This window comes from Sprattus sprattus (genome assembly GCF_963457725.1).
Source record: "Sprattus sprattus genome assembly, chromosome: 12".
Classification (NCBI taxonomy): domain Eukaryota; kingdom Metazoa; phylum Chordata; class Actinopteri; order Clupeiformes; family Clupeidae; genus Sprattus; species Sprattus sprattus.
Genome location: NC_137910.1, coordinates 475,464 through 502,963, shown reverse-complemented (window position 1 = coordinate 502,963; position 27,500 = coordinate 475,464). Strand labels below are relative to the sequence as shown.

Here is a 27,500-nt window from a genome sequence, read left to right as displayed (position 1 = left end):
GTTAACACACATTCTGTTGTCATAACACAACTCTGCTCTTCCTCCGTCTCATTAACATGAAAGATCAACACTACTCCACTGCAACCTCCTGGCAGTGAGGAGACACACTTTACATGTCAGCCTGTAATTGTCTTTACACTCTCTCTCACTCTCTCCCCCTCTCTCTCCCGCCTTTCTCTCTTTCTCTCTCTCCCTCATCTCTCTCTCTCTCTCTTTCTGGAGACTTCCCCCTTTCTCTCTCTCTCTTTCTCTTTCTCTCTCTCTCTCTCGCTCACTCTCCCTCTCTCTCTCTCTCTTCCTCCCTCTCTCTCTCTCCCTCTCTCTCTCCCCCCTCTCTCTCCCTCTCTCTTCCCCCCTCTCTCATCCTCTCTCTCTCTCTCTCTCCCCCTCTCCCCCCCCCCCCTCCCTCTCTCTCCCCCTCTCTCTCCCCCCTCTCTCTATCTCTCTCTCTCTCTCTCTCTCTCAATCTCTCTCTCTCTCTCAATCTCTCTTACTCTCTCTGGAGACTTCAGCTCATCTCTTGACATTAATTAGAAGGAGTCCATGGCCCTGTTGTCTCTCGGCTCAGCAGTCAGAAGAAAGGTCAGGCGATTATTTTTTTTCAGCAGGGCTGAACGGAAACTGGTGTGATCTGTCATTGCGTGCGACGGTTTCTGACAGGTGGTTTGAGGTTTTGTAGGCCACGCTCACAGAGTCACAGCGTTGCCCACTAAGCGTGATGTCAGCCCTAGAGGAACTGTTGTGTCCATTTGCAATGACTGTCTCGGAGTGTATATGTCCACAAAAAAGTGTTGTCTCTGATATAAATGTTAAAACATACATTTGCATATTTTGAAAACAAAACAACAAAAAAACATCATAAAATTAGAAAGATACGATTTTTGTGTGTGCTTTTTTTTTAAACAGCCATATTCCAGCATGACATTAAGGCCACAGGTTGGCATGGTAGCCTCCGCCGTCGGTGTGTGAATGGGCACATATCCAGTGGTGTAGTCCAGGGTATACGCAGGTATACGGAGTATAGCCACTTATTTTTCAGTCAGCATTGCGTATACCCACTTCTCAAAACAAGGCGTTTATCCTGTGCTGTATGGGCTGCTTAAAAAACAATAAGAGTATACCCACTTCTCCAGGGACCACTACACCACTGTACATATCTGATGCATTAACATGTCAAGAGCTTTATACATGCAGTCAGTTTACCAAGTACCACACTGCAGCTGTGTCGCAGGAGCCCGCCTCAAGCACACCACCCTCACTTACTCAGTTTGCTAAATGTCAGAATATCCTGTCTGAGATGATCAACCCACCCTCCACAAGTGAGCTAACCGAGTTTGCAGTGCCAAACCACAGGAAATAGAATGGCAAGAAACGTTAACCATACTTAGTATGGTTTTCATGAAGATTTTTTCAATATTAAAATGTGTGCTCTACACATCCACTAATTGCATGAATATACTATCAGAGTGCCAAAATAACTTGTTGATAAAGCTTTATAGAACATCTCGACCTGCCATGGATGTTTTCCACTTGACACTGAACAGTAAGTAGCCTATGCCTAAGTCTTTTAACAGCACCTCAATTTTCCTGTCGGTCGTAGGTTTAAATTCACAACAATTCGCTGTTAGCTAATCACTATCATTAAAGACGTACAAGATTCGAAAAGGGTTGAAACAAGTCTTACCTGAACAGGCAGCCCTTAGCCTTGTCAATATTCTTGATTTGAAACCAGACGTGTCACTTTGAGAGCGAACTCTGTACACAGGACATGTTCTCGTGCATCTTTTCAAATCTGGAAAGGAATCTTCGTCGGCCATTCCTATACTATAAACCTATCTATACTATACCTATGTTCCGCTATATCCTATCAATCACAGTGCAAGAGTACGGAGGTCTGTTGCATAACTTCTAGATAACTTTCTTCTACACTCACCTTTCCTCAACCGGTCTTACTCGTTCAGCCACGGGCGGGAGCCTCAGCGAAGTGACTCAGTTACTATTGTCGAGGTACCCTGTCCCGAGCAATAAGAACGGAAGAAAGAAATTAAAGAACGAAATAGAAATAATCAATATAGTAGGCCTAGTTACAGATCGATAAATAAAAAAAACATCAAATGTATACTTAAAGGTAGGCTGTTTGTTTGGTAATGTTCTAGGAATATAAACCAATAGACTACTTCACAATGCAACTTTCTGTCGGCGCATCTTTGCATACCATTCCACTAGGTGGCACTATTAAACATGATTCAGAACCTCACAAAACGTGAGATTATTTGGGCGGTGAACAGAGAATGTCAAGAATATGTTACTGAAAGGCAATGGGTCAGTTTGACAGTGTCATATAATTGCCTGCCTATAGTGAAACAAGCTTCAAACGGTCATAAACTCAATAAGGATAAATTGGGAAGAGAACATTTTCATTCCAGTTTTACTGTAATGGCTGGTAATGCTTGTCTATTGGTCCTTTATTCATCATTAGCATATAGTGATTAGTCTTTACAGTTAGGCTAAAAGAGATATCATCAGTAAGATTCAATCTTTATATAAAAAGTAACCACACTAGTGATGTACGGCCACAGGCCTCCTGTTCTTAATATATAAAGTAATGGCTGACATACACTCCCCCTGTTTGCCTGTCACGTATGTAAACACAGACACACACGCACGCACACAAGTGTGTGCCTAAACATGTAAACACTCATTTTGGGAAATGCCAAACATAAACAGAGTGCTCCTCAAACATGCTCCGAGGAAAAACACCACAGCCTCCTTGCCTCATTTCCTGGCCTCTTGTGAAACCAACTTGAGCTCACACACACACACACACACACACACACACACACACACACACACACACACACACACACACACACACACACAGTCCCAGGACACAGCGGTGGTCTCTGATGACCCATTTATTTATCAACTCACAAGGACAAAAGCTGTCACGGAGGCCGCCTCACACAAAATAAGCAGTGAGTCAATGCCCGGGTTAATGTGTAAACCAGTGAGGCGATCCTGTGTGTGTGTGTGTGTGTGTGTGTATGTGTGTGTGTGTGTGTGTGTGTGTATGTGTGTGTGTGTGTGTGTGTGTGTGTGTATGTGTGTTTGTGTGTGTGAAAGTGTGAAAGTGTGAAAGTGTGTGTGTGTGTGTGTGTGTGTGTGTGTGTGTGAGAGAGTGTGTGTGTGTGTGTGTGTGTGTGTGTGTGTGTGTGTGTGTGTGAGAGAGTGTGTGTGTGTGTGTGTGTGTGTGTGAGAGAGAGAGTGTGTGTGTGTGTGTGTGTGTGTGTGTGTGTGTGTGTGTGTGTGTGTGTGTGTGTGTCTGCTACAGACCCCCCCCCCCCCCCCCCCACAGGAGTTCTTAAAAGGGATAGTGACTCCCCCGTCGTACTCATTTATGCCAGAGCATCAGCATCAGCACATTGAGCTTGGGTAAGTCAACGCTCTCACTTCTCTGGACACAATAACCCTAACCCTAACCCTAACCCTGGTCAAATCCAAACATAGTAATACACAACTCAGTCTTCAAACAGACGGAAGTGCTCGTGATTGATTGGTGATTATTGGAATTAACATTTGTTGTGTAATTATTTCCAATTCCATGTCTTTGTGTAGCTATGTGGGTTTTTTTACTGAAGCCTTCAGTAAGATTTCAGTATTTGAATATTGGATGGAAGTAAGCTGATTATTTTCCACACGATAAAGACCAGAGATGTTTTAAAGACTTTAGACCAACTTTTGCCAACACTGTGTAGAATTAACATCTACAAACAGTTACCTAAAAGTAATATTAATATTTATTTGATTGTTAATGTTTATAACCTCTATAAATGTCATAATCTTCAAATAAAGTAATGTTCTTAGTTTATGATATGCGTAGCTCGAACTCATGGTTTACAACAAAGTTTAAAGTACATTTCCACCTTCTTTACTCTTTAAATGAGTGGGAAAACGTGGAAATATTCGACTAAAACCCATTTATTTGTTTTGTAATAGTGATATCAAACATACCATATATATCTAAGAAGCTGGAAATGGGAGGGAGAGAGAGAGTATGACAAAATGGCAAGAGACAAAGAAAGAAATCAATCAAAGTCTATCCTATTGATCTCCCTGTTAGACGCCCCTAATTTCCTACTGTGATTCATCCAATAACTCACAAGTTGGGTTATATTAGCCTGTTTAAATGCTAGGAGACCAGGAATTTAGTCTTTCTTAAAGTGAATAAATCTCAACTCTCAACAGTTTTTGAATTATTAAATCAATATTAAATTAATAATGTTTTTCTCTTCAGATATTTACTGAACAGTTTCCTGACTGCAAAAAAAAAAAACACTACAAAGGGAGAAGCTGAAAATGCGTGAGGTATTCTTCTCCGTGGTGTTGGTCTCTTGCCTGGCTCTTGGCTCGGGGAACCGCGTGTACGTGCACCCCTTCAGTCTCTTCGCCCTTGGCAACGTCAGCTGTGAGGTCATCCAGTCCAGCGAGCCCGAGCAGGTGGATGTGGTCAAGGCCACGCCCCTCGGTCTCCAGGACAACACGCAGCCAGACGTCCGTGACCTTTCCGACAGCAACGGACTGGAGAACAGCACGCAGCGTAAGGACGTCCTGGCGGAGCTCCAGAACACTCTGGGCCTGCGCATGTACAAGGTTCTGACCCAGGACCAAAAGGACTCCAACACCCTGTTCTCCCCCGTCAACGTCTTCGGAACGTTAGTGACCCTCTACCTCGGGGCCTCCAAGAAGACGGCGGTCCCTTACCAGGTGCTGCTGGGCATCAACAAGGAGTCGTCGAGGGAGGACTGCGTCTACCTGATCGACGGACACAAGGTGCTCCGCACTCTGCAGGAGATCAACGCCCTGATCGACGGGCCCCGGGACGAGCTGAGGACGCTGGTGTGGAGCTTCATCACGCAGGACGCAGACATCTCCAAGGACTTTGTGCGCGGGGCGCAGGACTTCTCTGACGCCTCTTACACCCGCTCAGTGGACTTCTCCAAGGCAGAAGATGTTGAGAAGACGCTAAATAATTTCATTCAGAAGACCTCAGATGGCGACATCAAGCAGATCTTCCAGAACCTCAGCTCAACCACCAATTTCCTGTTCGCCAGCTCAGTCCATTTTAAAGGTACATTACTATGCTTCCTTTTAGTGATGGAAATGTGTTATTTAAAGCCCCATTATGCAACAATTATGCTTCAGGATTAGGGTTAGGATAAGCAGTTTAACCTTAAAATAACAGCTGTTTCGGGCGCTACAATGACTTTTAATATGGAGACTCGCCTCCGTGCCATTGCTATAGCAGGGTCCATTGGCATATAACTGCGTTCTGTAGTTTTGCCTGCCGCAGCCCGCCGACCTGAGTTTTTTACTTTCTGCCGATCTAGTAAGTAGCTTATTTGCTGTCTTGCTTTGTCTTGTGTTGCACTTGCTTGATGTTTGACTGTGTAAGGACAGTGAACTAGTTTGTCATAATGTCAAAGTCAGCACATTTTCAAGAGATTTCGTTAGTTTTAGCTGCTAGCATGCCGTTAGCGAATAGCTATTGATCCGTTGTGTTATTTAATGCATTGCACGAGCAAGAGGCAGGAAGGCCTAGAGCAAGAAGGTTTTGGGATCATAAATAGAAATGTTCTCTTAACACTTTATAAGATCTGCATTGCCTGAAATCCATTGCATGATGCAAAATGAAATAGATAATGACTATCCCACTGTCTGCCCCGAATGTCAACCAATCAGCATGGCCATAGGAGTGACCCAAGATTATGCTAATAGAGATGTAATAATAATACTACTACTAATAATAATAATTCATTTAATTTGTAGTGCACTCTACATTCAAACAGAATCTCAGAGTGCTACATAGTTAAAAACAGCCCATAACAAAAGCATAGTTTTAAGGGGGAAAAAAAGCATATTTTAAAAGCATATCTTAAAAAATAATACGTTTTTAAAAAGTAGGAAACGCCTTTCTGAATAAAAAGGTTCTTAGGCCAGTCTTAAGATGTGAACTAATAATACAGGAACTCACAGGGGCACACTCATAATCTCTTTCTTTCAGGGAACTGGAGAAAAGCTTTCCAGCCGGAAGCCACCTCCATGCAGGACTTCAGGGTGGACGAGCAGACCACTGTGTCCATCCCGCTGATGACCCGTACAGGAGAGTACAAGTACCTGGACGACCAGGGCAGGAAGTGTGAAGTGGTGAAGCTGGGTCTGAGCGAGCGGACCTACATGCTGCTGGTGCTGCCACACGAAGGAGCCAGCCTGCAGGAGATTGAGAGCCAGCTCCAGACCGAAGTCATCTCCAAGTGGTACCAGAACCTGAAGAAGAGGTGAGTGATGGAAATAGAGAAATTGGAATGTAGAAGCAGGGGCGACCACTTTTGGGCTTGACGCCCATGGAGGACACGGGTTCGAATCCAGCCCGATGTCATTTCTCCAGTCCACTCCCCACCTCTTCCCCCTCTCAGTTCCTGTCCCACTCTTCACTGTTCTGTCAATTAAAGCCATAAAAGCCCAAAAACCAATCTTTAAAAAAAAGAAGGTAGAAGCAAATACAAAAGTATGTTCGATAGTGTAAGAGGATCCACTGTAAACGGGACCTCCACAAGTGTGTTGGAAAGTATACGAATTTGTATTGAAAATGATGCTAGCAAAACCTATAACAAAAGTAAAGAAATGACATGTTGAATGACTCCCAACTAAAGTTGTGAAGTGTAAGAAGCTTTGGGTCAGGGTGCAAAGTTCTTAGCTCAATCTCAATGTTGTCTTCACAGATTTGGAGACCAATCAATTTGTCTGACACAGCTTTGAGCAACCCCAAGTTGTCTGAGTCAAGTTTGAGCAACCTTAGACGTCTGTGTCAAGGTGTAAACGTGTTGTTCCAACAGATATGGACCACTTAAGGGCAACACAGACACTAGACTGTTTTAAGACTGGCCTAAAAACCTTTTTATTCAGAAAGGCCTTTCCTACTTTTTAAAAATGTATTATTTTTTAAGCTATGCTTTTAAAATATGTTTTTTTTCTTTAAACTATGCTTTTGTTACGGGCTGTTTTAAACTATGTAGCACTCTGAGATTCTGTTTGAATGTAGAGTGCACTACAAATTAAATTAATTATTATTATTATTATTATTATTATTATTATTATTATAGATATCTGGAGCTGTCCCTGCCCAAGTTCTCCCTGACAGCCTTGACTGACCTGAAGTCAGTGCTCACTGATATGGCCGTGGAGAAACTGCTGCTGGGATCAGAGGCTCAGTTCCAAAGACTCAGCAACAAGGAGAACTTCACAGTTGACAAGGTACAGTTTCAGATTCCCAAGCATGATCTGAACACGTCTCCCATGAAACATTTTATGAACAGTAATCATGCTAATTAAGAAATAACACAAACTAGCTTATGTCTCTTTCACATTTTTCCCTTTATTTTGACACTTCAGATTTATAATACCTTTAATACTTAAAACATCCTCTGCAGGTGTTCAGCAAGGTGGTGTTTGAGATGTCTGAGGAAGGATCCCAGGTGTCCACTAAGACCGAGGACGGGAGAGTCCCTCAGAAGCTCACGGTGAACAGGCCCTTTCTGTTCGCCATTGTCGAGGGCAACTCCAATGCCATCCTCATGTTGGGCAAAATCAGGAACCCTGCCGTCTAGTGTACCCTGCGATGCCCATTCTATGGAGAGTTATCAGACCGACCGGAGTTCCATTGGTAGCATTGGAGCTTTTGCTCTATAGTTTTTTAATAGATGGTACATTTCCCTTGGTGTTCTGACAGTATTTGGACTGATGTTTATTTATGAGTTCACTAGGAATATTTACATTATGGAGTGGAGTAGTACACAGTAGACGGAATTTTCATGATCATTTCTACATAGTGGTTCACATGTTTGTAAAATGGCCTGTTCAACGCTTTAAATGTTAGATGTCTTAAAATGGCTGATCTGACAGATCATGTGTGTGTGTCTTGTTTCATATCTGAATAAGTCTCCCTCATAGCCTCATTTAATCGTTTAAGTTGTAATGTAAAGTGTCCATCAGGCAGCAAAAGTTATTTTTGTTACTCCATCTAAACAGCAGAAAATAGACCTGAATAAATAGTTTTTCTTTCCTCACTACTTTGATAGTAGTATTAGCATTTGAAACATCTGGACTAAATTTGTTTAAGTTCAGAGGCAACACTTACCCTAAATGTCTCTATTTTTTATTAAATGTACAGCTTATTTTTGTGCTTCTATACTGTACACAAGTACTTGAATAAATATGTTTTTGTTCTGGAAAACTGTCTCTAATCTTTTTTTTAATTGTTGGATAATACCCAGTCCAATATGTTAACCTTCAACTTTGACTTAGATCAAAGCTTTCTTTGTTCTTCCATTTTGGCACTGCGAACTAAATACACTGCATACCATCATTTTGGTGTTTACAGAAGTGGTAAGCCCTTCAAGTTCTCGGTCATTTATCACCAGTAAAATAATAAACAATAATAAACAATACTTAAGAGAAACTGCTTCAGTAAGCAGTCAATAGAGGACCAACACTGCACACCCACACAATGATCCCTGACCAATACTACACACCCACACACACACACAGACACACACATAAACACAGTGATCCCTGACCAATACTGCGTGCACGCACGCACACACACACACGCACACACACACACGCACACACACACACACACAGATCCCTGACCACCACTGATAACCACTGTCACTGAACTCCTGTCCGACAGTCCATGAGGTCATGCACCTCAGCTTGCTAGCTGTGTGTGTGTGTGTGTGTGTGTGTGTGTGTGTGTGTGTGTGTGTGTGTGTGTGCGCTTGCTAGCCTGAATATACTTCACAGTGAAAAGGCATTGTGTACCCTGCAGATCTGGACAGTAACAGAAACATCCTTGCATGCTTTCCTGTCTACTCTGACCATTCAGCAGATTTTTTTCAGTTACCTAAGACAAAGTCTGAAAATTGGTCTATTTTTTCTACCTGCATATGGCAGCTCCAATGATTCCTCTGGATTATGCAGATAGAAAACATAGACCAATTTTCAGAATTTTTCTTAGGTAACTGTCTCAACTGACAGACTGAAGAAACTGAAAGACTTTAAATGGAAAACTAAAATAATTAAGTAAATAAAATGATCTAAAGCATAATCTATTAGTATCATGTACCAGGAGATTTAGGAAGAGATAACCCACAGTTTGACTATAGGAGACATCACACACAAACCAAAATCAGTTGTAGTAAACCTTTTATTGTTAAAGGTATAATCGTTTCATTTTGTAATTTACACAATCTTCATTCTTCACCACTGAAATATCAGTCAGAACCCTTTACCCAGACCCTTGTGGACATGCTGCCCATCAGCAACCCAATGTATATCACTTCCGTTCTGAAAGCCTCAGTTGTAACAGTGTAGTCACTGCTAAACCACGTCTGGCTCACGGCAACGAGAGAAATAAAAGCTTAAATGAAGAATCAGCTGTCCAGGCTGTGAAGAGATACACCATACAGTTCTCCAGTGTTCGTATCAGTTTCCCTTTAGGGCAAAGAGGTTGAAGAGCAACAAACAGCATCCCAATCAATTTCAGGAGGGGGCCCAGGCCTGAAGTTAAAGGCTGGTGCTCATTAGTGTGTGTGTGTGTGTGTGTGTGAGAGAGTGTCTGTGTGTGTGTGTGTGTGTGTGTGTGTGTGTGTGTGTGTGTGTGTGTGTGTGTGTGTGTGTGTAGTTAAGTTGGAAGAAAATGCCTTTCGCACCATCGGCCCTAAACAGAACATGTGGACACTTGTGCCGAAGACAACTGCAGTGGCATGCAGTTTAGTGCCGACAGTATTGTTGAGATGACTAGTTCTTCAATTTCCCATTTGACCACGTTGCAGTTACAAAAAGGAATAAACAAACGAAAACATAGAGACTCCTTAAATAAAAAAATAGAAAATAGGAACAGTCCTGTAGTGTGCTTCATCATCAAAGTCATACTCCCGGGATCGTGTGCAGGTCCCCATGACCTGGCATTTTGATCAGGCATCTCACAGACGCCTCTTGGTGCCAGTGCAGTGGTACAGAAGAAGGACCCCGCTAGCTCTCACTCAGCTGCAGCCAGGTCCCTGGCCTCTCGGACCAGGTCAAGAAGAGACGAGAACATGGAGATGTCCGTGGGCTCAAGGCCCATCTTCTGGATCTGAAACATACATGAGTAGATACATGAATCAAGGAGATGAAAAGCACTACAGATGTGAGTGTGTGTGTGTGTGTGTGTGTGTGTGTGTGAGTGTGAGTGTGTGTGTGTGTGTGTGTGTGTGTGTGTGTGTGTGTGTGTGAGTGTGTGTGTGTGTGTGTGTGTGTGTGTGTGTGTCTATACATGAATCAAGGAGATGAAGAGCACTACAGATGTTCAGAATAGAATAGAAAAGAATATATTTATTTGTCATTGCACAAGTACAATGAAATTAAGGTAGCAGCTCTCAGACACAAAAACAATACAAATAAAGATTGAACATATTTATATATACATATTTACAGACAGTGTAGACTAAAACAATCTCGCTGAAATGTGCATAAAAGGCATTAAAACTTATATGATAATGGTTATGGGTTAGTCCCAAGATAAGACACGTAGATGTAGATGAAAAAACTGACAGTGGTGAATGCCATCGCCCATCCAGAAAAGGGTGTGTGTGTGTGTGTGTGTGTGTGTGTGTGTGTGTGTGTGTGTGTGTCCATCTCACCTGTTCCCCCAGGTACTCCACGTCCAGGGCCAGTTCTATGCCATCGCCCATCCAGAAAAGGGTGTGTGTGTGTGTGTGTGTGTGTGTGTGTGAGTGTGTGTGTGAGTGTGTGTGTGTCTCCATCTCACCTGTTCCCCCAGGTACTCCACGTCCAGGGCCAGCTGCAGGCGTATCTTGCTGTCGTCGCTGGGCCCGCCGTTGTTGCCGGTTGTGCTGGCCGCCGTCGTCTTCCTCGCCTGCTTCAGACGCTTCAGACTCTCCTCCATCTTCCTGACGGAGCTCAACACGTCTGAGATGGTCTCATAGTACCTGCACAGTCAGAAGGAGGAGACAGAAAGGTTTTTTTCCTTTTTAAAATGTAAAGAAATTAGCATTTACAATCCACCTACAACAAACTAACATTAAACATGTCAGTAGGTAGATAAAGAGACCTTAAATATATATATATATTTTTTTTAATGAAATGTAATGTACATTTTATAAAGTTATAACTGACATCTAACTGATCTGTAAAATGAAGTAGAAGTGAATCTGGCATCTGGTAGAATTTAACATTAAAACGTGTGCAGTTGAAATATTGAAGACATGGAGAAACCCAGAGATCAATATTACAAAATATAATATTCCGTTTATACAGCAACTTTTTGTCCAGTCCATCGCAACATTTCTAAGCACTTCTGTTGGTTTTCAACACACTAAAAAGACTATTTACAGCGGGTGACGTGTGTGTGTGTGTGTGTGTGTGTGTTTGTGTGTATGTGTGTGTGTGTATGGTGTCACACACTAAAAAGACTATTAACAGCACTCCTAGAAAGCTGAAAGCACCAACATTTTTATGCCCAAAGCATTTGGATGTTTGGACGTTTTAAAAACACCGTTCTCGTTTTATCTGCAGACACAAATGAATCTTTCATGGTCTTCCCTCTCCGGCTGCCTTACCTGTGTGTGCAGTCTGAGAGGGTGACGTGTGTGTGTGTGTGTGTGTGTGTGTGTGTGTGGTGTACCTGTGTGCGCAGTCTGAGAAGGTGACGTGTGTGTGTGTGTGTGTGGTGTACCTGTGTGTGCAGTCTGAGAGGGTGACGTGTGTGTGTGTGTGTGTGTGTGTGTGTGTGTGTGTGTGTGTGTGTGTGTGTGTTTGTGTGTGTGTGTGTGTTTGTGTGTGTACCTGTGGGTGCAGTCTGAGAGGGTGACGTGCGTGTGTGTGTGTGTGTGTGTGTGTGTGTGTGTGTGTGTGTGTGTGTGTGTGTGTGTGTGTGTGGTGTACCTGTGAGTGCAGTCTGAGAGGGTGACGTGTGTGTGTGTGTGTGTGTGTGTTTGTGTGTGTGTGTGTGTGTGTGCAGTCTGAGAGGGTGACGTGTGTGTGTGTGTGTGTGTGTGTGTGTGTGTGTGTGTTTGTGTGTGTGTGTGTGTGTGTGTGTGGTGTACCTGTGAGTGCAGTCTGAGAGGGTGACGTGTGTGTGTGTGTGTGTGTGTGTGTGTGTGTGTGTGTGTTTGTGTGTGAGTGGTGTACCTGTGTGTGCAGTCTGAGAGGGTGACGTGTGTGTGTGTGTGTGTGTGTGTGTGTGTGTGTGTGTGTGTGTGTGTGTGTGTGTGTGCAGTCTAAGAGGGTGACGTGTGTGTGTGTGTGTGTGTGTGTGTGTGTGTCTGTGTGTGTGTGTGTGTGTGTGTGCAGTCTGAGAGGGTGACGTGTTGTGTGTGTGTGTGTGTGTGTGTGTGTGTGTGTGTGTGTGTGTGTGTGTGTGTGTGGTGTACCTGTGTGCAGTCTGCGAGGGTGACGCGTGTGTGTGTGTGTGTGTGTGTGTGTGTGTGTGTGTGTGTGTGTGTGTGTGTGGTGTACCTGTGTGTGCAGTCTGAGAGGGTGACGTGTGTGTGTGTGTGTGTGTGTGTGCAGTCTGAGAGGGTGACGTGTGTGTGTGTGTGTGTGTGTGTGTGTGTGTGTGTGTGTGTGTGTGTGTGTGTGTGTGTGTGTGTGTGTGTGGTGTACCTGTGAGTGCAGTCTGAGAGGGTGACGTGTGTGTGTGTGTGTGTGTGTGTGTTTGTGTGTGTGTGTGTGTGTGTGTGCAGTCTGAGAGGGTGACGTGTGTGTGTGTGTGTGTGTGTGTGTGTGTGTGTGTGTGTGTGTGTGTGTGTGTGTGTGTGTGTACCTGTGTGTGCAGTCTGAGAGGGTGACGTGTGTGTGTGTGTGTGTGTGTGTGTATGTGTGTGTGTGTGTGTGTGTGCGCGTGTGTGTGTGTGTGTGTGTGTGTGTACCTGTGTGTGCAGTCTGAGAGGGTGACGTGTGTGTGTGTGTGTGTGTGTGTGTGTGTGTGTGTGTGTGTGTGTGTGTGCAGTCTGAGAGGGTGACATGTGTGTGTGTGTGTGTGTGTGTGTGTGTGTGTGTGTGTGTGTGTGTGTGTGTGTGTGTGTGTGTACCTGTGTGTGCAGTCTGAGAGGGTGACCCTCAGCCACTCCTGCATGAGGGAGGCCTTCACCAGGTCCTTGGAGTCGCTCACCAGCTGATGCAGCGGCCGCAGGGCATTGTCCATGTAGGCCGACGCCCTTTTGGGCACTTCCTGTCCAATTCAAAAAATGCTTCTGGTCAATATATGGTTGTGGTGGCAATTTGGGTGGATTTACTCTGTGTGCAGGAATACATAAACCTTACGCCTTCTCAGACACACCCTTTTAAAACCAGGGGATTAATCTACTATGTACACAAGAGTCCATCGAAATTTGACTCCACCTTCATCCATATCTAAAGACACACCCTGTGGCTGTGTGAGCACGGTACAGCTCACCTTATTGGTCCGTCTGTAGAGGTACGGCTCACCTTATTGGTCCGTCTGTAGAGGTACGGCTCACCTTATTGGTCCGTCTGTAGAGGCGGGGCACTTCGGAGGCACTTTTGAGGAAGCGGAAGCATCGCTCAGTCAGGTGCTGAGTCATGCGGGCACTGAGGGTGGGAAGACAGCTGGACAGAGAGGCTTTGGAGTCCTCCAGTGCCTCTGTGATGGACAAACAAACAACACACAAACAACAAACAAGACGCAATGCACAAACCCAATCAGTACGTTAACACATGTCAACACAGAAACATTGAGAAGGGTTGTATATGTTTGACACTTAATGCCATGTGTATAATGTGAGGGGTATGGGATGCTGGGGGGTTCATATGGGCTGTGTGTGTGTGTGTGTGTGTGTGTGTGTGTGTGTGTGTGTGTGTGTGTGTGTGTGTGTGTGTGTGTGTGTGTGTGTGTGTGTGTGTGTGTGTGTGTGTGTAATGTGAGGGGTATGGGATGCTGGGGGGTTCATATGGGCTGCCTTGAAGGTTTTGTTTTATGTTTGTTTTTGTGTGTTTTTTTTATTATTATTTATTTTTAATTATATTTTTTTTATTATTTGTTTGTGTGTTTCCCCTTTACAATGTGAGATGTTTTGTAACATGTATGAGTAAACTCTATGTATATATGGAATAACATCTTTGAAACAAATAAAAAACTCTTTGACAAAACAAAGAAACAGACATTTTTAAGTACTAAAGTCAACAGATCAAACCAGATCAAACAACCACTGCAGGCATAAGTTTGTCTTTGAGAATATGCATAATCCGTAACAGCTCTCTGTTATTACTCTGTGATGAAAGACCTACCTGAGACGATGGTGAAGTTTTTAAACCCAATGGCCTCCAGTCTTTCTCTGATCATCTCGGAGATTTGTGGAATCTGGAAAAACATGACAAAACATCCAGATCATCTCAGCCTCCAGCTATCTGACCTTCAACACTTCCATGGACACCTCAAATATATTAGTTTTCCAGATGATTAGCGTCACACCAGCACTGAACCCTGCTCCTGACACACCCCCTCAGACTACAACTCACCCAGCTGTGTCACATTAGTGTATTGAGCCGTGACACCTGTCACTCCAGTATTTCAACTCCTTACTCCCCTCACGTCCTTATCTGGCCTCGTTTCGTAAGGGCTATTCCCTGAAGATGCGAGCTCCGGACTATTCGAACCCCGCGTTCGTTCACCACTCCCGCTCTGACTTCCAGGTCATATATTCTTTCTGCGTTATCTACCTAGATTCCTTGCTCCCTTGTTAGTTTTCCAGTTTGCGTTAATAGAATCTTCTGAGCGTTTATCCCCTTTCGTTTGTATTCGTTAATACCATTGGCAGTGAACAACAGTTGTATTATTCCAGTTTGTTTTTCTGTGTCCCCTGTTCTGGCTGAACCCAATAACTCTGTCAACCAATGCCTCCTGAAGTCCGTGACTATTATATTCTATGTGGGTGGCCCCCATGTAGTGCAAGCTTCACCTGTAGACACAGCTCCAATTTAAAATCAAATCACAAGTTAGACAGTAGGCACTTTGTTGTGCATCAGCATGATAGAGTAATATAAAAATAGGGTGTAATCAGTGACTACAACAGGCAACATTTTACTAATCTTCCATCACTATAACATGGTCCATGCCATTCCATAGCGTGTTGCTTTCACAGCCTCTCATGTTACACTCTCATGGTTTAGCTGCTTGCATGAGGACTGACCTCTGACAATAGAGGCCAATGTGATGGTACTGAAATCTAACAACGTCCTGTTTGATTCATGACTCAGTATCCTCCATGTTGTCATGGGTACCTGCTCCTGGAGTTTGATTAATAACTCTGTATCCTCCATGTTGTCATGGGTACCTGCTCCTGGAGTTCATAACTCAGTATCCTCCATGTTGTCATGGGTACCTGCTCCTGGAGTTTGATTCATAACTCAGTATCCTCCATGTTGTCATGGGTACCTGCTCCTGGAGTTTGATTAATAACTCAGTATCCTCCATGTTGTCATGGGCACCTGCTCCTGGAGTTTGATTAATAACTCAGTATCCTCCATGTTGTCATGGGTACCTGCTCCTGGAGTTTGATTAATAACTCAGTATCCTCCATGTTGTCATGGGCACCTGCTCCTGGAGTTTGATTAATAACTCTGTATCCTCCATGTTGTCATGGGTACCTGCTCCTGGAGTTTGATTAATAACTCTGTATCCTCCATGTTGTCATGGGTACCTGCTCCTGGAGTTCATAACTCAGTATCCTCCATGTTGTCATGGGTACCTGCTCCTGGAGTTTGATTCATGACTCAGTATCCTCCATGTTGTCATGGGTACCTGCTCCTGGAGTTTGATTAATAACTCAGTATCCTCCATGTTGTCATGGGTACCTGCTCCTGGAGTTTGTGTGTGTGTGTGTGTGTGTGTGTGTGTGTGTGTGTGTGTGTGTGTGTGTGTGTGTGTGTGTGTGTGTGTGTGTCTATGTGTGTATGTGTGCATGTGGACATGAGTACCTGCTCCTGGAGTTTGTGTGTGTGTGTGTGTGTGTGTGTGTGTGTGTGTGTGTGTGTGTGTGTGTGTGTGTGTGTGTCTATGTGTGTATGTGTGCATGTGGACATGAGTACCTGCTCCTGGAGTTTGTGTGTGTGTGTGTGTGTGTGTGTGTGTGTGTGTGTGTGTGTGTGTGTGTGTGTGTGTGTGTGTGTGTGTGTGTGTGTGTGTGTGTGTGTGTGTGTGTGTGTGTGTGTGTATGTGTGTATGTGTGCATGTTGTCATGGGTACCTGCTCCTGGAGTTTGTGTGTGTGTGTGTGTGTGTGTGTGTTTGTGTGTGTGTGTGGACATGGGTACCTGCTCCTGGAGTTTGTGTGTGTGTGTGTGTGTGTGTGTGTTTGTGTGTGTGTGTGGACATGGGTACCTGCTCCTGGAGTTTGTGTGTGTGTGTGTGTGTGTGTGTGTGTGTGTGTGTGTGTGTGTGTGTGTGTGTGTGTGTGTGTGTGTGTGTGTGTGTGTGTGTGTGTGTGTGTGTGTGTGTGTGTGTGTTGTGTGTGTGTGTGGACATGGGTACCTGCTCCTGGAGTTTGTGTGTGTGTGTGTGTGTGTGTGTGTGTGTGTGTGTGTGTGTGTGTGTTTGTGTGTGTGTGTGGACATGGGTACCTGCTCCTGGAGTTTGTGTGTGTGTGTGTGTGTGTGTGTGTGTGTGTGTGTGTGTGTGTGTGTGTGTGTGCATGTGGACATGGGTACCTGCTCCTGGAGTTTGTGTGTGTGTGTGTGTGTGTGTGTGTGTGTGTGTGTGTGTGTGTGTGTGTGTGTGTGGACATGGGTACCTGCTCCTGGAGTTTGTGTGTGTGTGTGTGTGTGTGTGTGTGTGTGTGTGTGTGTGTGTGTGTGTGTGTGTGTGTGTGTGTGCATGTTGTCATGGGTACCTGCTCCTGGAGTTTGTCCACATCTGCTGCGATGAAGACCAGCTGTTTGATGGAGAGAGAGGCGGGACCTCCACTCTCGCTGTCGGCATCCTGAGACGTGCGGCTGGACGTGGAGGAGGCGGAGCTAGGCAGCGGTCTGACGGGGTCTTTGGGGGCGTCCGTGGAGGGAGTCTTCGTCAGCACCTAGACGCAGAAGACGAGAGAACAGGAGATCGTCACGTGAGATCATCCATTTAGGAGGTCATAAATAGTTGTCATGACGAACAGCTATGATGTCACAATGCTATTGTTCACACATAATTGTTGAAGGGAACTACTGTGATGTCACAGAATACTGTTTTGTCAGGAATGCCTGATGCCAGTATGACTGTGATGATAGAGATGACTACATTCAGACATGACTTCATAGTGAAGTCAGCAAGTGAGTTGTGAGTGGGAACCATTTGTATTTATTTCTATCTACAGCCCAGTTTGTACCACCGACTAACAATGAGATAAATTGACAGTGAAACAATAAAACCTTAGCTAAGGACAACTGATGTGATAAGGTCTGTGATGACAGGGATGACTTGGTGTTGTAGAAACTGTGATGCAACAGCACTGTGATGTTAAAGGAGATATAGTATTGTTGGAATACAGGGACATCATCAGTTGCCATTGTGACGTCAGGGGCTTGTCGTTTTTGGCTCTCTGGGGCTTGTAGTTTTTGTATCTCTGGGGCTTGTAGTTTTTGGTGTCAGGGGCTTGTAGTTTTTGTATCTCTGGGGCTTGTAGTTTTTGGTTGTCAGTGTGTGATGTTCAGTCTCACCTCCGTGACAAACTTGGCGTAGCGGGAGAGCAGCTGTAGCGTGAGTTTCCAGAAGCGATGAGCCAGTGAGGGGAGGTAGATCCTCTCTGCCCAGCAGCGACACACACACCCCCACAACACCTCAGACACCTGCAGGTGATACACACTCCCAGCTCCAGAGACAACAGAGAGGAGAGATGGAGAAAAATACAGACAATATTTCATTTTCACTTTATGTAATGAAAGTCCTTCTGTCCACTGCTGAACTGCATACTAGGACATATCCCTGATTCAACGAGTTACTAACACCACAAGTGATTGGACTGATATGATACACATCAGTATCTGATTAAACTACAGTACTGGTATCCATTTAAGCATGAAACAGAATTTGAGTATATCCATTGGCACTGCTTAGACTCCCTCCATTGGCACTGCTTAGACTCCCTCCCTCCACTTTAAGGCTCTTATGTTCAGTTTTCTTTCTAACATGTTCTGTCTGTTTGTTTTGTTTGATCTTTTGTCTTTCATATTTTTCTGTTGTCTTGTTTGCTCGTCTTTTGTAAAGCGTCTTTGGGTATTAGAAAAGCGCTATAAAAATTTGAATCATTATTATTATTACTACTACTCACCTGGTGCAGCGTCTAGTCCATCACTAATGGCGTTCTCCAAACTGCCTGCAATCTCCTTATATCTGCAACACAGCAAAGGCACACACACACACACACACACACACACACACACACACACCGTCAAGAGACAAAGTCTGGGATGAACCGAGGACAACAACAGAGTGAAAAGAGAGAGAGAGGGAGCATTGATAGTGCTGAAACTCTTTGGTAGAATATGAAGATAGATGCTCTGAGAGAAATTAATCTTCTACCGGTGATTTCAACATGATCTGACTGTATCAAGAAATCATGAAATTTAAAAAGACGTGAAGAGCACAACAACAAAAGGGAAACTGTTCAAACTGTTTGCAAAAAGCCACAGTCACTGACAATGACCTAGTGTATCAACCTTAAGGTCCAGCTAAACCATGAATCAGGGCAATTTGTGGGAATAAAGAGGCGAGCGAAGAGTCCGTCATGGTGTGTTATACAACTGAAAGCCACATACTTGAACATCATGCAAGAGTTGCATTGAGTAGGGTTCATTTAACACTGAAGAAGCACTATAATAACTTGAGACCTGTGAACACTACACAGCCATCAGTAAAAGAGAAATGTGCTCAAACTGAAAGCCATGTATTTAGTAGAGGACTACCCACGTGCAATGGGTGAAACTCAAGAAATACGAACAAAAAGAGCAGAAACCAGGTTAAAGGTAAGGAGTAGCTTCAAAGGTTAAATAGGAAGAGATTTAAAGTAAATAGAACATGTTTACACAAGTACAGTACGTTACATTACACAAAGGACAGTTCATTAATCACGATGGAAAGTAACAGGATTAGGAAAGACATGAGTTGTAGAGCGGTACAGAGAGATGAGAAGATAGAGAGAGAGAGATTGATAGAGAGAGAGAGAGAGAGACTATTAGATAACAAAACAAACAGTTGTGTTTGGCTGGACTTTACATTTTGAAATTTGAGCAGTGCAAATCTCTGGTTGACAAACAGAACACGGTACAGTGAGTACAAACCCGACGTCAGACACCTCTGAGTAACTCCAAACCCCCCCCCCCCCCCACACACACACACACACACACACACACACACACACACACACACACACACACACACACCTCTGAGTAACTCCACACCCCCACACTACGGCCTGGCCTTGTGTGGTAGAGTGGCACAACCCTGCGTAAGCCAGGACGAGGGAGCTTATTTACGAGCAGCAGTTTCTAGTGACATCACGTGTGAAGGAAATCTACAAACGTAGGTAGAGTGATCGGATGGCAGAGAAAATAAACACTCGGAGTGTCATGGCTTTTGCATGGGAACAGGTTCAGAGTCTAAATTTGCCCGGAAGCGAGTCAGAGCTGTAAACAGACGATCGCAAACAGGGAATTACCAGTGAATCGATACATTTTGCCACATCTCTTAGTATCGCTCTCTCAAAGTATCACTCACTGTCACCATCAAGGGGCGCCTGAAGCTATTTGATAGTGGTGTTCAAACAGAATCTCAGATATACACACCAGTTCTGGGAAATCCTTGCCTTATGTATTGATACGCTACTTTATCTTCATTGTCAGGAAGATATATGCATAATATAGGATAACGTTAAGAATAATAACTTCTGTACTTATGTAACATTATATTAAGCTATCATGATTACATCTTTATTTATCATACATCTCTCACTTTAGTATATATACTGTATCAGTCAGATACATAAGATGTACTTGATTTAATTACACATAACTTCTATTATGAGAGGTATGGAAAATACTTTCCCTAAGCGCTGTGCTGAACTGAAAGGGAATCTGAGACTATTTTCAGAAATGTGGGTTTCTGAGCATCACAAGCCCAGGAACTGATTCCAGCCAGCCAGCCAGCGGCAGATCAATCCAGTCTGCAGCAGGTAATATGTCCACTGTTCATAAGGTGTACAGCAGGCTAACATCCATCTTTTAAAATAGCACCCCATAGGACAGGGCGTACCGCACACATGCAGCTCAGGGATATAAGCAGGCCTAGCAGGGGCACTGTGTTGGTATTCACACTCAGAGAGTAGTAGAGTTGGGTCATAGAGTCCATTTTCAATAAAGAAAAAAGAAAATAATAACTCGGTATAGGCCCTCCCTGTGGCATTGCTCAGAGACAGGAATACCGCGTCTATAGCGCTATCTTCTTTCTAGCTGTGAGGGAGCTGGAGGCTTTTTGGAAGGCGTAACCCGAGAAGACAAAAGAGAAGGAAGAAACACGCTGCCTTCCAGTCCATCCTGCTATCCTGGGGCCAATGCACCATAGATATAGGGGCTTGCAAAACGATGCCAGATCCCCACTTCTGTATAAGACTACTAACTTATATATTCAAAATAACCGGTAGGAGTAATAGAGTGAGCATGAGAAGGAGCACTTTAGCTAGAGAGGAAACAGAGGGAGAATGAGTAAGAAAGGGATCGGGTAAAAGGCAACAAAAAGAAGGGAATATCACCGTCCAGAGTTATGGAGCCATTGCATGTCCTGAGCAAAATTCTGCTTTAATGGAACCTTTTGAATGGTGGTCAGTGTACTCTAGTTCAAATCATTGCCCAACCATGGACTAAACCCACCTGAGCTGGAAGTAGACGGGCAGGTTCCACTTGTTGTGGAAGCTCTGGTAGGAGGGGTGCGTGCGGAGTCTCTTCACGCTCGCCTGCGAGCCACACTGACGCTCGTACTTCCCCACGAAGTCCATAGTGAGGGCGTACCTCTGGGCCATACAGAGAAACACACACAGAGAGAAGAGAAGGTCATAGTTTTACATTAGACTTCATCAAACATCTGCTACTATCCAAACATATACCAGAGGTCCTAAAGTGTCTTTATGAGTCTATCAATAAACCCTCAACATCTAAACAGGCTCCAGAAAGACCTAGTGTTCCAGGATGAACATGTAGGTTGCCTCTCTGAACAAGCTGATGGTCGGTAGCAACACATTTTTTGACCATTTCAAGGTTTTTGACAGTGTTGTTACTGCTTTCCGTTTTGTTTCTTGTGTCTATGTCTTATCTTCCGTTATGTTTCTGTCATATATTCTGTTATTCCTATCTGTATTAGTACATTACGTTCATTAAACGATAGATTAAAAGAACATGTGACATGCGTATCTTACCTCGTAGAACACGTCAGGGTTGCCTGGATTGTAAAGGAAAGGGAGCCGCTCCTCGATGCCCTTCATCATCTCAGGCCACACAGAGTTCACCAGGAAATCATAGCCAGGCACTATGTCAGCTTTATCACTGGGGGGGGGGAGAGAGAGAGAGAGAGAGAGAGAGAGAGAGAGAGGGAGGGAGAGAGAGAGAGGGGGAGAGAGAGAGAGAGAGAGAGAGAGAGAGAGAGAGAGAGAGAGAGAGAGAGAGAGAGGGCATTTAAAGAGCAGCCAATGGGACAACACAGGAGAGGGCAGCCAGGCCAGTTCCTACAGGATGTCCAGAGCTGACCAGCTGCTTTTTAATCGTGTTTTATGAGGACACAAGCTAACATTGAAATTAATATCTGAACATTCAACTTGACTTATGAGAGGAAGAGCTGCCGTGACGACGTTTGGCCCTAATGTTCTCCGGGAGCTTGTTCCAAAGTCGTGGCCCCAGCGAGGAGAAGGCACGATCTCCCATTCTAGTCATTTTTGTCCGGGGAACTGCAAGCAGGTTTGCGTTTCCGGAACCTAAGAGTCCTCGATACACACTGTAGCCGTACACACCTGGATATGGCTCCTCCGGTCACCTCTCTCACACACACACACACACACACACACACACACACACACACACACACACACACACACACACACACACACACACACACACACACACACACACACCTGGATATGGCTCCCCCGGTCACCTCTCTCAGCAGCCTGCAGTGGTGCGGCACGAACTCAAGCAGCTTGGTGTACATCATCTGCAGCCCGCTGGGGCTCGACTTCACAAACTTCTCCGTTATGATCTGCAGGAGGTGACAGACAAGGGGGTAATGAGCAACGGTGTCACTGGAATTAACTATGTCAATTTGATTGAATTGGTTAATTACTATGTTAATTGGAGATCAAGATGGTAATGGTAATGGGTACACAATTTCAACAACAGTATGTAAATCTGTCACGGCGTCCCTGTGCATTTCATGTGATTTTCATCATCTACTGAGACCCGAGATTCCCATATTCATAGATATGCAAGGCTGAGCAGGCCATATTTATTTACACATATGAATGCATTGATGATGAACAAGAATTACTCCTAGACACACACAAAGTAAGGAGTCCTTCACTGCAAAATCCAGTTACAATAGTATCGAGATTAACTGATCGGCACTCTGAGATTAGGCACTCTGAGATTCTTCTGAATGAAAAGTGTGTTAAAAATAAGATGAATAATTTGTATTATTATTATTATTATTATTATGAACTGCTTGCAGTACCTCGTCCATGTAGGGCTTGACCATGACCTGTCCCACCAGGGCCTCTGCGTCGCGGGTCTTGTCGATGGTGGCGTAGGTCCGCAGGCAGTGCCTCACGATGTCCATGTTGGTGGTCTGGAGCCCCTGGATCAGGAGCCCCTCCAGAGACTGCTGGAGCATGGCCGTGATGCCTGCTATCCTCTGGGACAGACACAGCACAACCACAGCACGACTCAGAGCACGTGAACACACACCACAGCACAGCACAACCACAGCACAACTCAGTGCACGTGGACACACACCACAGCACAACACAACCACAGCACAACCACAGCACAGCACAACCACAGCACAACCACAGCACAACTCAGAGCACGTGAACACACACCACAACACAACCACAACACAACTCAGTGCACGTGAACACAGGGGTCACAGTTCAAACCCACAGCAGACTATCCCTACCAGAGTTTGAGACTCAAGGTGAGACTGTTTAGGTGTGTGTGTGTGTGTGTGTGTGTGTGTGTGTGTGTGTGTGTGTGTGTGTGTGTGTGTGTGTGTGTGTGTGTGTGTGTGTGTGCGCGTGTGCCTGTGCGTGTACAGTCTAAGGTCAAGCACAATGTCCAGGCATGACAAGGCCAGTCATATTCATTACTAAACTCTTCAGTGCATTTCAGGGCTGTAGTTACTGAACGTTATGGTTAAATCTCTCCTAATAGCCTGTGATGCTGTTTATGCAAATGGTAAATTTGAACACAAAGTCTACACACTAGAGAGAGATGTACATGTGTGCTTCACTTCACTGTGTGCTGTGTTTATCACTACCCTGGATGGGTCAAATGCAGAAATCAAATTCAGAGTGTGTGTTCATCACTAACTCTGCCAGAACATAATCACTTTATCACTTATTCATCACTTTATGTTTAAAGCGGTAAAAGTCTTCGAAGGGACACTCACTGGCCGCACTTTGTCCAGCAGAGGCATGCCTTTGCTCTGGACTGCATGGAACTGCAGCTGGTTGAACTCAGTGGCAATCCGCTCCAGAATCTGCCCAGCAACAAGAGGGCTACATGTAGATATCGTGAAGAAGAGATTAGATTCTCCGTTTCCTTGCACTGCTATGCATACTAGTCATCATAACATCAACTCATCCTTGACATGTTACTGGGGCCAGGGTTCACACTAATAGTTGTAACTTGATCTGTCTCCGTCTTTGGATCTTCAATCTAGTAATAGCATATTGCTGGCTTTTGGCTTTTTTTTACATTATAATTCCATGCTGACAGTCAAACATTCAAAGTATTTATAAAACAATTTTAACTGACACAGTTTAATGATATATATATATATTTAAAATAATATGAACTTGATGCAAATATGCTGTGTCCACCAATGTACTGTATCTGATAGCCTTACCTGCTTGTCTCAAGAGAGGTGTGGTCTTTGGAGTTCGGAGAGTGGAGAATCTTTTCAATCTTCTCGACTGACCTCACCACTTGGATAAGCCTCATCACACACATCTGCAGTGGAGTGTAACGATCATTACTGACTAAGTCTTTTTTTATTACCAAATTGGCTTGAAAGAACTTGGGATACAACCAAACTGAGACGTCAACAAAGTCATCAAGTAATCAGAGTCAAATGAAGCATTAGGAAGACAGCCAACCTTTTTACTTTGAATATCTTCTTGTTTGGATAATAGGGTGTCTATGGTTTCGATAACTTCGTGGACTGATGTCCTAAGGCTCTGTAAGATGTAGGAGTGAAATATGCAGCGGTTATTAGGTGCAATTTATGACTTAACACTAGTAAGATGTTAATTTTCACATATGTTCATGCAATAAGACTGTTTAATGCCATAGTTTATAATCATTTTTTATACTTATTTAAAGTATTTATAGCCATGCCCCTCCTCAAATGACAAAAGTGAACATTATGGAGTTGAAAGTGGACAGTAACAGTACCAGCACTTCCTCTCTTAGCTGGCCCAAAGGTACTGACAGTTGGTTTAGAGCTTTATCCATTCCAACCTACAAGATAAGCATGAATGAAAACAAAACACTCAACGAAATTCACTCACAATATAGCAATGCTTGAGATAAAACGCACAATGTCAGAGGTCCTGACTAATGTAAATGAAAACAATAATTTGGTAAGGTTAGTTAGTTGGTAAGGTGACAGTATGCCAAAAACTGGAATGCTTCCAGAAACTCACAAGGTTGGTGGAGAGGTTGACAAAGTCTGCATAGTCTTTGTTGATAAGCTCAACCATTGCAGTTTTCAGAAGCTTGTAGTAGAACTCCAGGTCTTCACGCATCTCCTCCAAAGAGACGCGCTTCCTGCAGTCCGAAACGAACCGATCCACTTCGAAATCATCCTATGACACATGCGCAATTCATTTCGCTATATCATCTTGTGTCTACAAGTTGTGACTTTAAGTTGTTTATTTCAGGTAGGCGTGCAACATGCTACTGATTCATTCTAAGCTTTGCCGTGATAAGCCACTAACTACTTCACTGACACTTCCGTCATTCATTTATGACACAATTTCTGAGTTATCTGCTAAATCTAGATGTTATAGCAACTGCTGACCATTAGTGTATGCAATTTAGAATGACATACGCACGTGTTATAGTTGCACAGGGAAGCTGTCAGTTTCAAACTAACATTAGCTGGATAGCATCTAACGATACAAATAAGCTACTGGTCTAGGCGGATTGACGTTAACTTTGCTAGCTTGCTAGCGTGCATGCTTGTATCTTACCTTCATAAATTCGTCTTTGTCAAAACAAAGCGAATCTGGGCCCTTGGGAAGATTCATAGTTCCTCAAGAAACCTGAATATCTTCAGTATGAAATAAATTAACGTGTGATATAGCTCCTGGTTTGAACTATGCTACCTCATCTTTTAGGTGTCGGGAAGCAATTTGACTCTACTACTTCCGCAAACATGGCATAAGCCCACCGACGAGTAAGAACAGGATATTTAGAGAACCAGAGGGAGCTGGCGTACCCTGCTGGGCGCCCACAATTAGTGCAGTGTTGACCAGAGCATTCACAGTGGAGTTCAACTCATATTTGTTTTACTTTGAGTTATGGCTGCAACCGCAACCCCCTCCCATAGGCTACCAACCTATCGACCAAGGTCATATCATACAGTAGGGAACAGATGGCATAGTGAACTTTGAAATATCAAAGACACAGCGTGGTGACTCGCATTTACACCATAAAATCAATCTTTTTAAACATGTAACAAATATTATTCGGTGTAGGCTACAGACTTGGACACTGAGTGAATCATATCTGGATGAAAGCATATTCCTTCAGCATCACTGAAGATTTGACGTTAATGTCAGACATCACTGCCATTGGGCAGAATAAAAAAGACTGGGTCAGGTGATTCCTGGGGCGGCCGGCGATTCATTGAGTCGGCTACAGTAAGGGACAGCACGCCCATTCCCGGATGCTCGGCGCTGTGATAAATATTGATAGCTTAAGGTCTCTCGTCGTGTGGTGGTGGGGGTGATTTCAGTACCCTTGGTGGGGACAGCTCCTATCTCCTGCCCACGCGTGCTCCATGAGATTCTTAACCACACAGCCAAGCACCTGCTCTGAAGTCTGCGTTATACTAACACAGCGTTTTAACGAGCAGAGAGAGAGAGAGAGAGAGGACAGTGGTAAGCTTTGCACATCTCTGAGGTTTGTCTAAAAGGTGATCAGTTGCATGCCGAATTGCGGCCGCTCTACTACATTACTAGAGGCGATCATCGCGTGATGGCGGAGTGCGGGAGAAAGGCGCTGTCACTTCTAGAAGCGGCCCGTTCTCGCTACGAGAGCTTGCAGATTTCTGACGATGTGTTCGGGGAGTCGGGCGACGACAGCAGCGACAACCCTTTCTACAGCACCTCGGCTGACTCGAATTCGGACTACACCGCAGACGCCAACGCGGACCACCATGTCCGGGCAGGGAGTGATACAGGGAGTAGTCAGAACTGCGGTCCCCCGGGCTCCCTCTCCGGCACGCAAGCGGAGGAGGAAGGATGGAGCGACGTGCTGCAAGACATACGCTTGCCCTCCTATAAGGACACACATGGTAGGCTATATCACTGTGGAAAAAAATGTCTACTGCTAAGTGTTAAGTTGCATCACATCTGCATGAGGAAGTCATGGAAACCCAACAGAGTGTGTGACACGACATGATGCAGTCCATTTAACCTGACATGGTTTATCGCTGTTCACCATCTCCGTCATTGTAATGATTTTTGATTGCCTTCTCGTTATTATGCAGTATGATGAAGCATTATGTTATTGATAGCTTATAGTTTGCACAGTGCATGTTAGGTAGACTGCAGAGGAAGGTAACTTTCTGAAGCTGTCTCGACAAGGTAGCCCTTGATATCTTAAAAGACAGGAGGTCGCGGCTTACTTTATTGCACACCTACGCTCAGGTTGACATCTGTGTGTACTCTTGCTTTTATAATCACACGTTCTGCTATTAACCACTCAATCCATCCAGTAACATCTACAGACACACTATTACGAGACTAATGCAAATCAGTGCTTTCACACAAAAACATTGCCATTATAGTCATTTGTCATTCTGAAGACAAGGGCATTATAACTAACTTTTTAACTAACCAACCATCAATGCAGAGTAACTTATTACTGACTTTCATGTTATGATCAGCGGTTTAT

General features: G+C 44.2%; 3 protein-coding genes across 3 annotated transcripts in view; 2 read left to right on the top strand and 1 right to left on the bottom strand.

The window, feature by feature from the left end:
* Positions 1–4,356: 4,356 nt before the first annotated feature.
* On the top strand, positions 4,357–7,664 carry agt (angiotensinogen; the record flags this gene model as incomplete). Its single annotated transcript, XM_080848632.1, has 4 exons — positions 4,357–5,128; positions 6,062–6,335; positions 7,161–7,311; positions 7,488–7,664. The coding sequence occupies 4 exons, from the start codon at positions 4,357–4,359 to the stop codon at positions 7,662–7,664; spliced, it is 1,374 nt and encodes a 457-aa protein (XP_080704758.1).
* Positions 7,665–9,368: 1,704 nt separating this feature from the next.
* On the bottom strand, positions 9,369–25,717 carry cog2 (component of oligomeric golgi complex 2). The gene is made up of 18 exons (XM_080848634.1): positions 25,571–25,717; positions 25,022–25,183; positions 24,771–24,836; positions 24,473–24,553; positions 24,223–24,326; positions 23,764–23,872; positions 22,828–23,007; positions 22,232–22,356; positions 21,524–21,650; positions 20,982–21,121; positions 18,389–18,450; positions 17,778–17,929; positions 16,970–17,152; positions 14,371–14,443; positions 13,584–13,726; positions 13,155–13,294; positions 10,871–11,051; positions 9,369–10,195 (listed from the first exon to the last, which is right to left on the bottom strand). Exons 1-18 carry the CDS (start codon positions 25,625–25,627, stop codon positions 10,100–10,102), a joined length of 2,181 nt encoding a protein of 726 aa, XP_080704760.1. The 5' UTR covers positions 25,628–25,717; the 3' UTR covers positions 9,369–10,099.
* Positions 25,718–26,579: 862 nt separating this feature from the next.
* pgbd5 (piggyBac transposable element derived 5) overlaps positions 26,580–27,500 on the top strand; it is a gene marked incomplete at both ends in the record, with an annotated part of 32,019 nt that continues 31,098 nt past the window's right edge. The window contains one exon of the mRNA XM_080848631.1: positions 26,580–26,898. Coding sequence (XP_080704757.1) covers positions 26,580–26,898 — 319 coding nt within the window. The remainder of the gene's footprint in view (positions 26,899–27,500) is intronic.

Excerpts from the sequence above, each read along its gene's own strand:
- cog2 (XM_080848634.1), bottom strand. The coding sequence starts at position 25,627 with ATGAATCTTCCCAAGGGCCCAGATTCGCTTTGTTTTGACAAAGACGAA. Across the intron at positions 25,184-25,570 it reads ACAAAGACGAATTTATGAAG|GATGATTTCGAAGTGGATCG; the intron begins GTAAGATACAAG and ends CATGTGTCATAG. Across the intron at positions 23,873-24,222 it reads ACCTCTCTTGAGACAAGCAG|CCCTCTTGTTGCTGGGCAGA; the intron begins GTAAGGCTATCA and ends ATCTACATGTAG.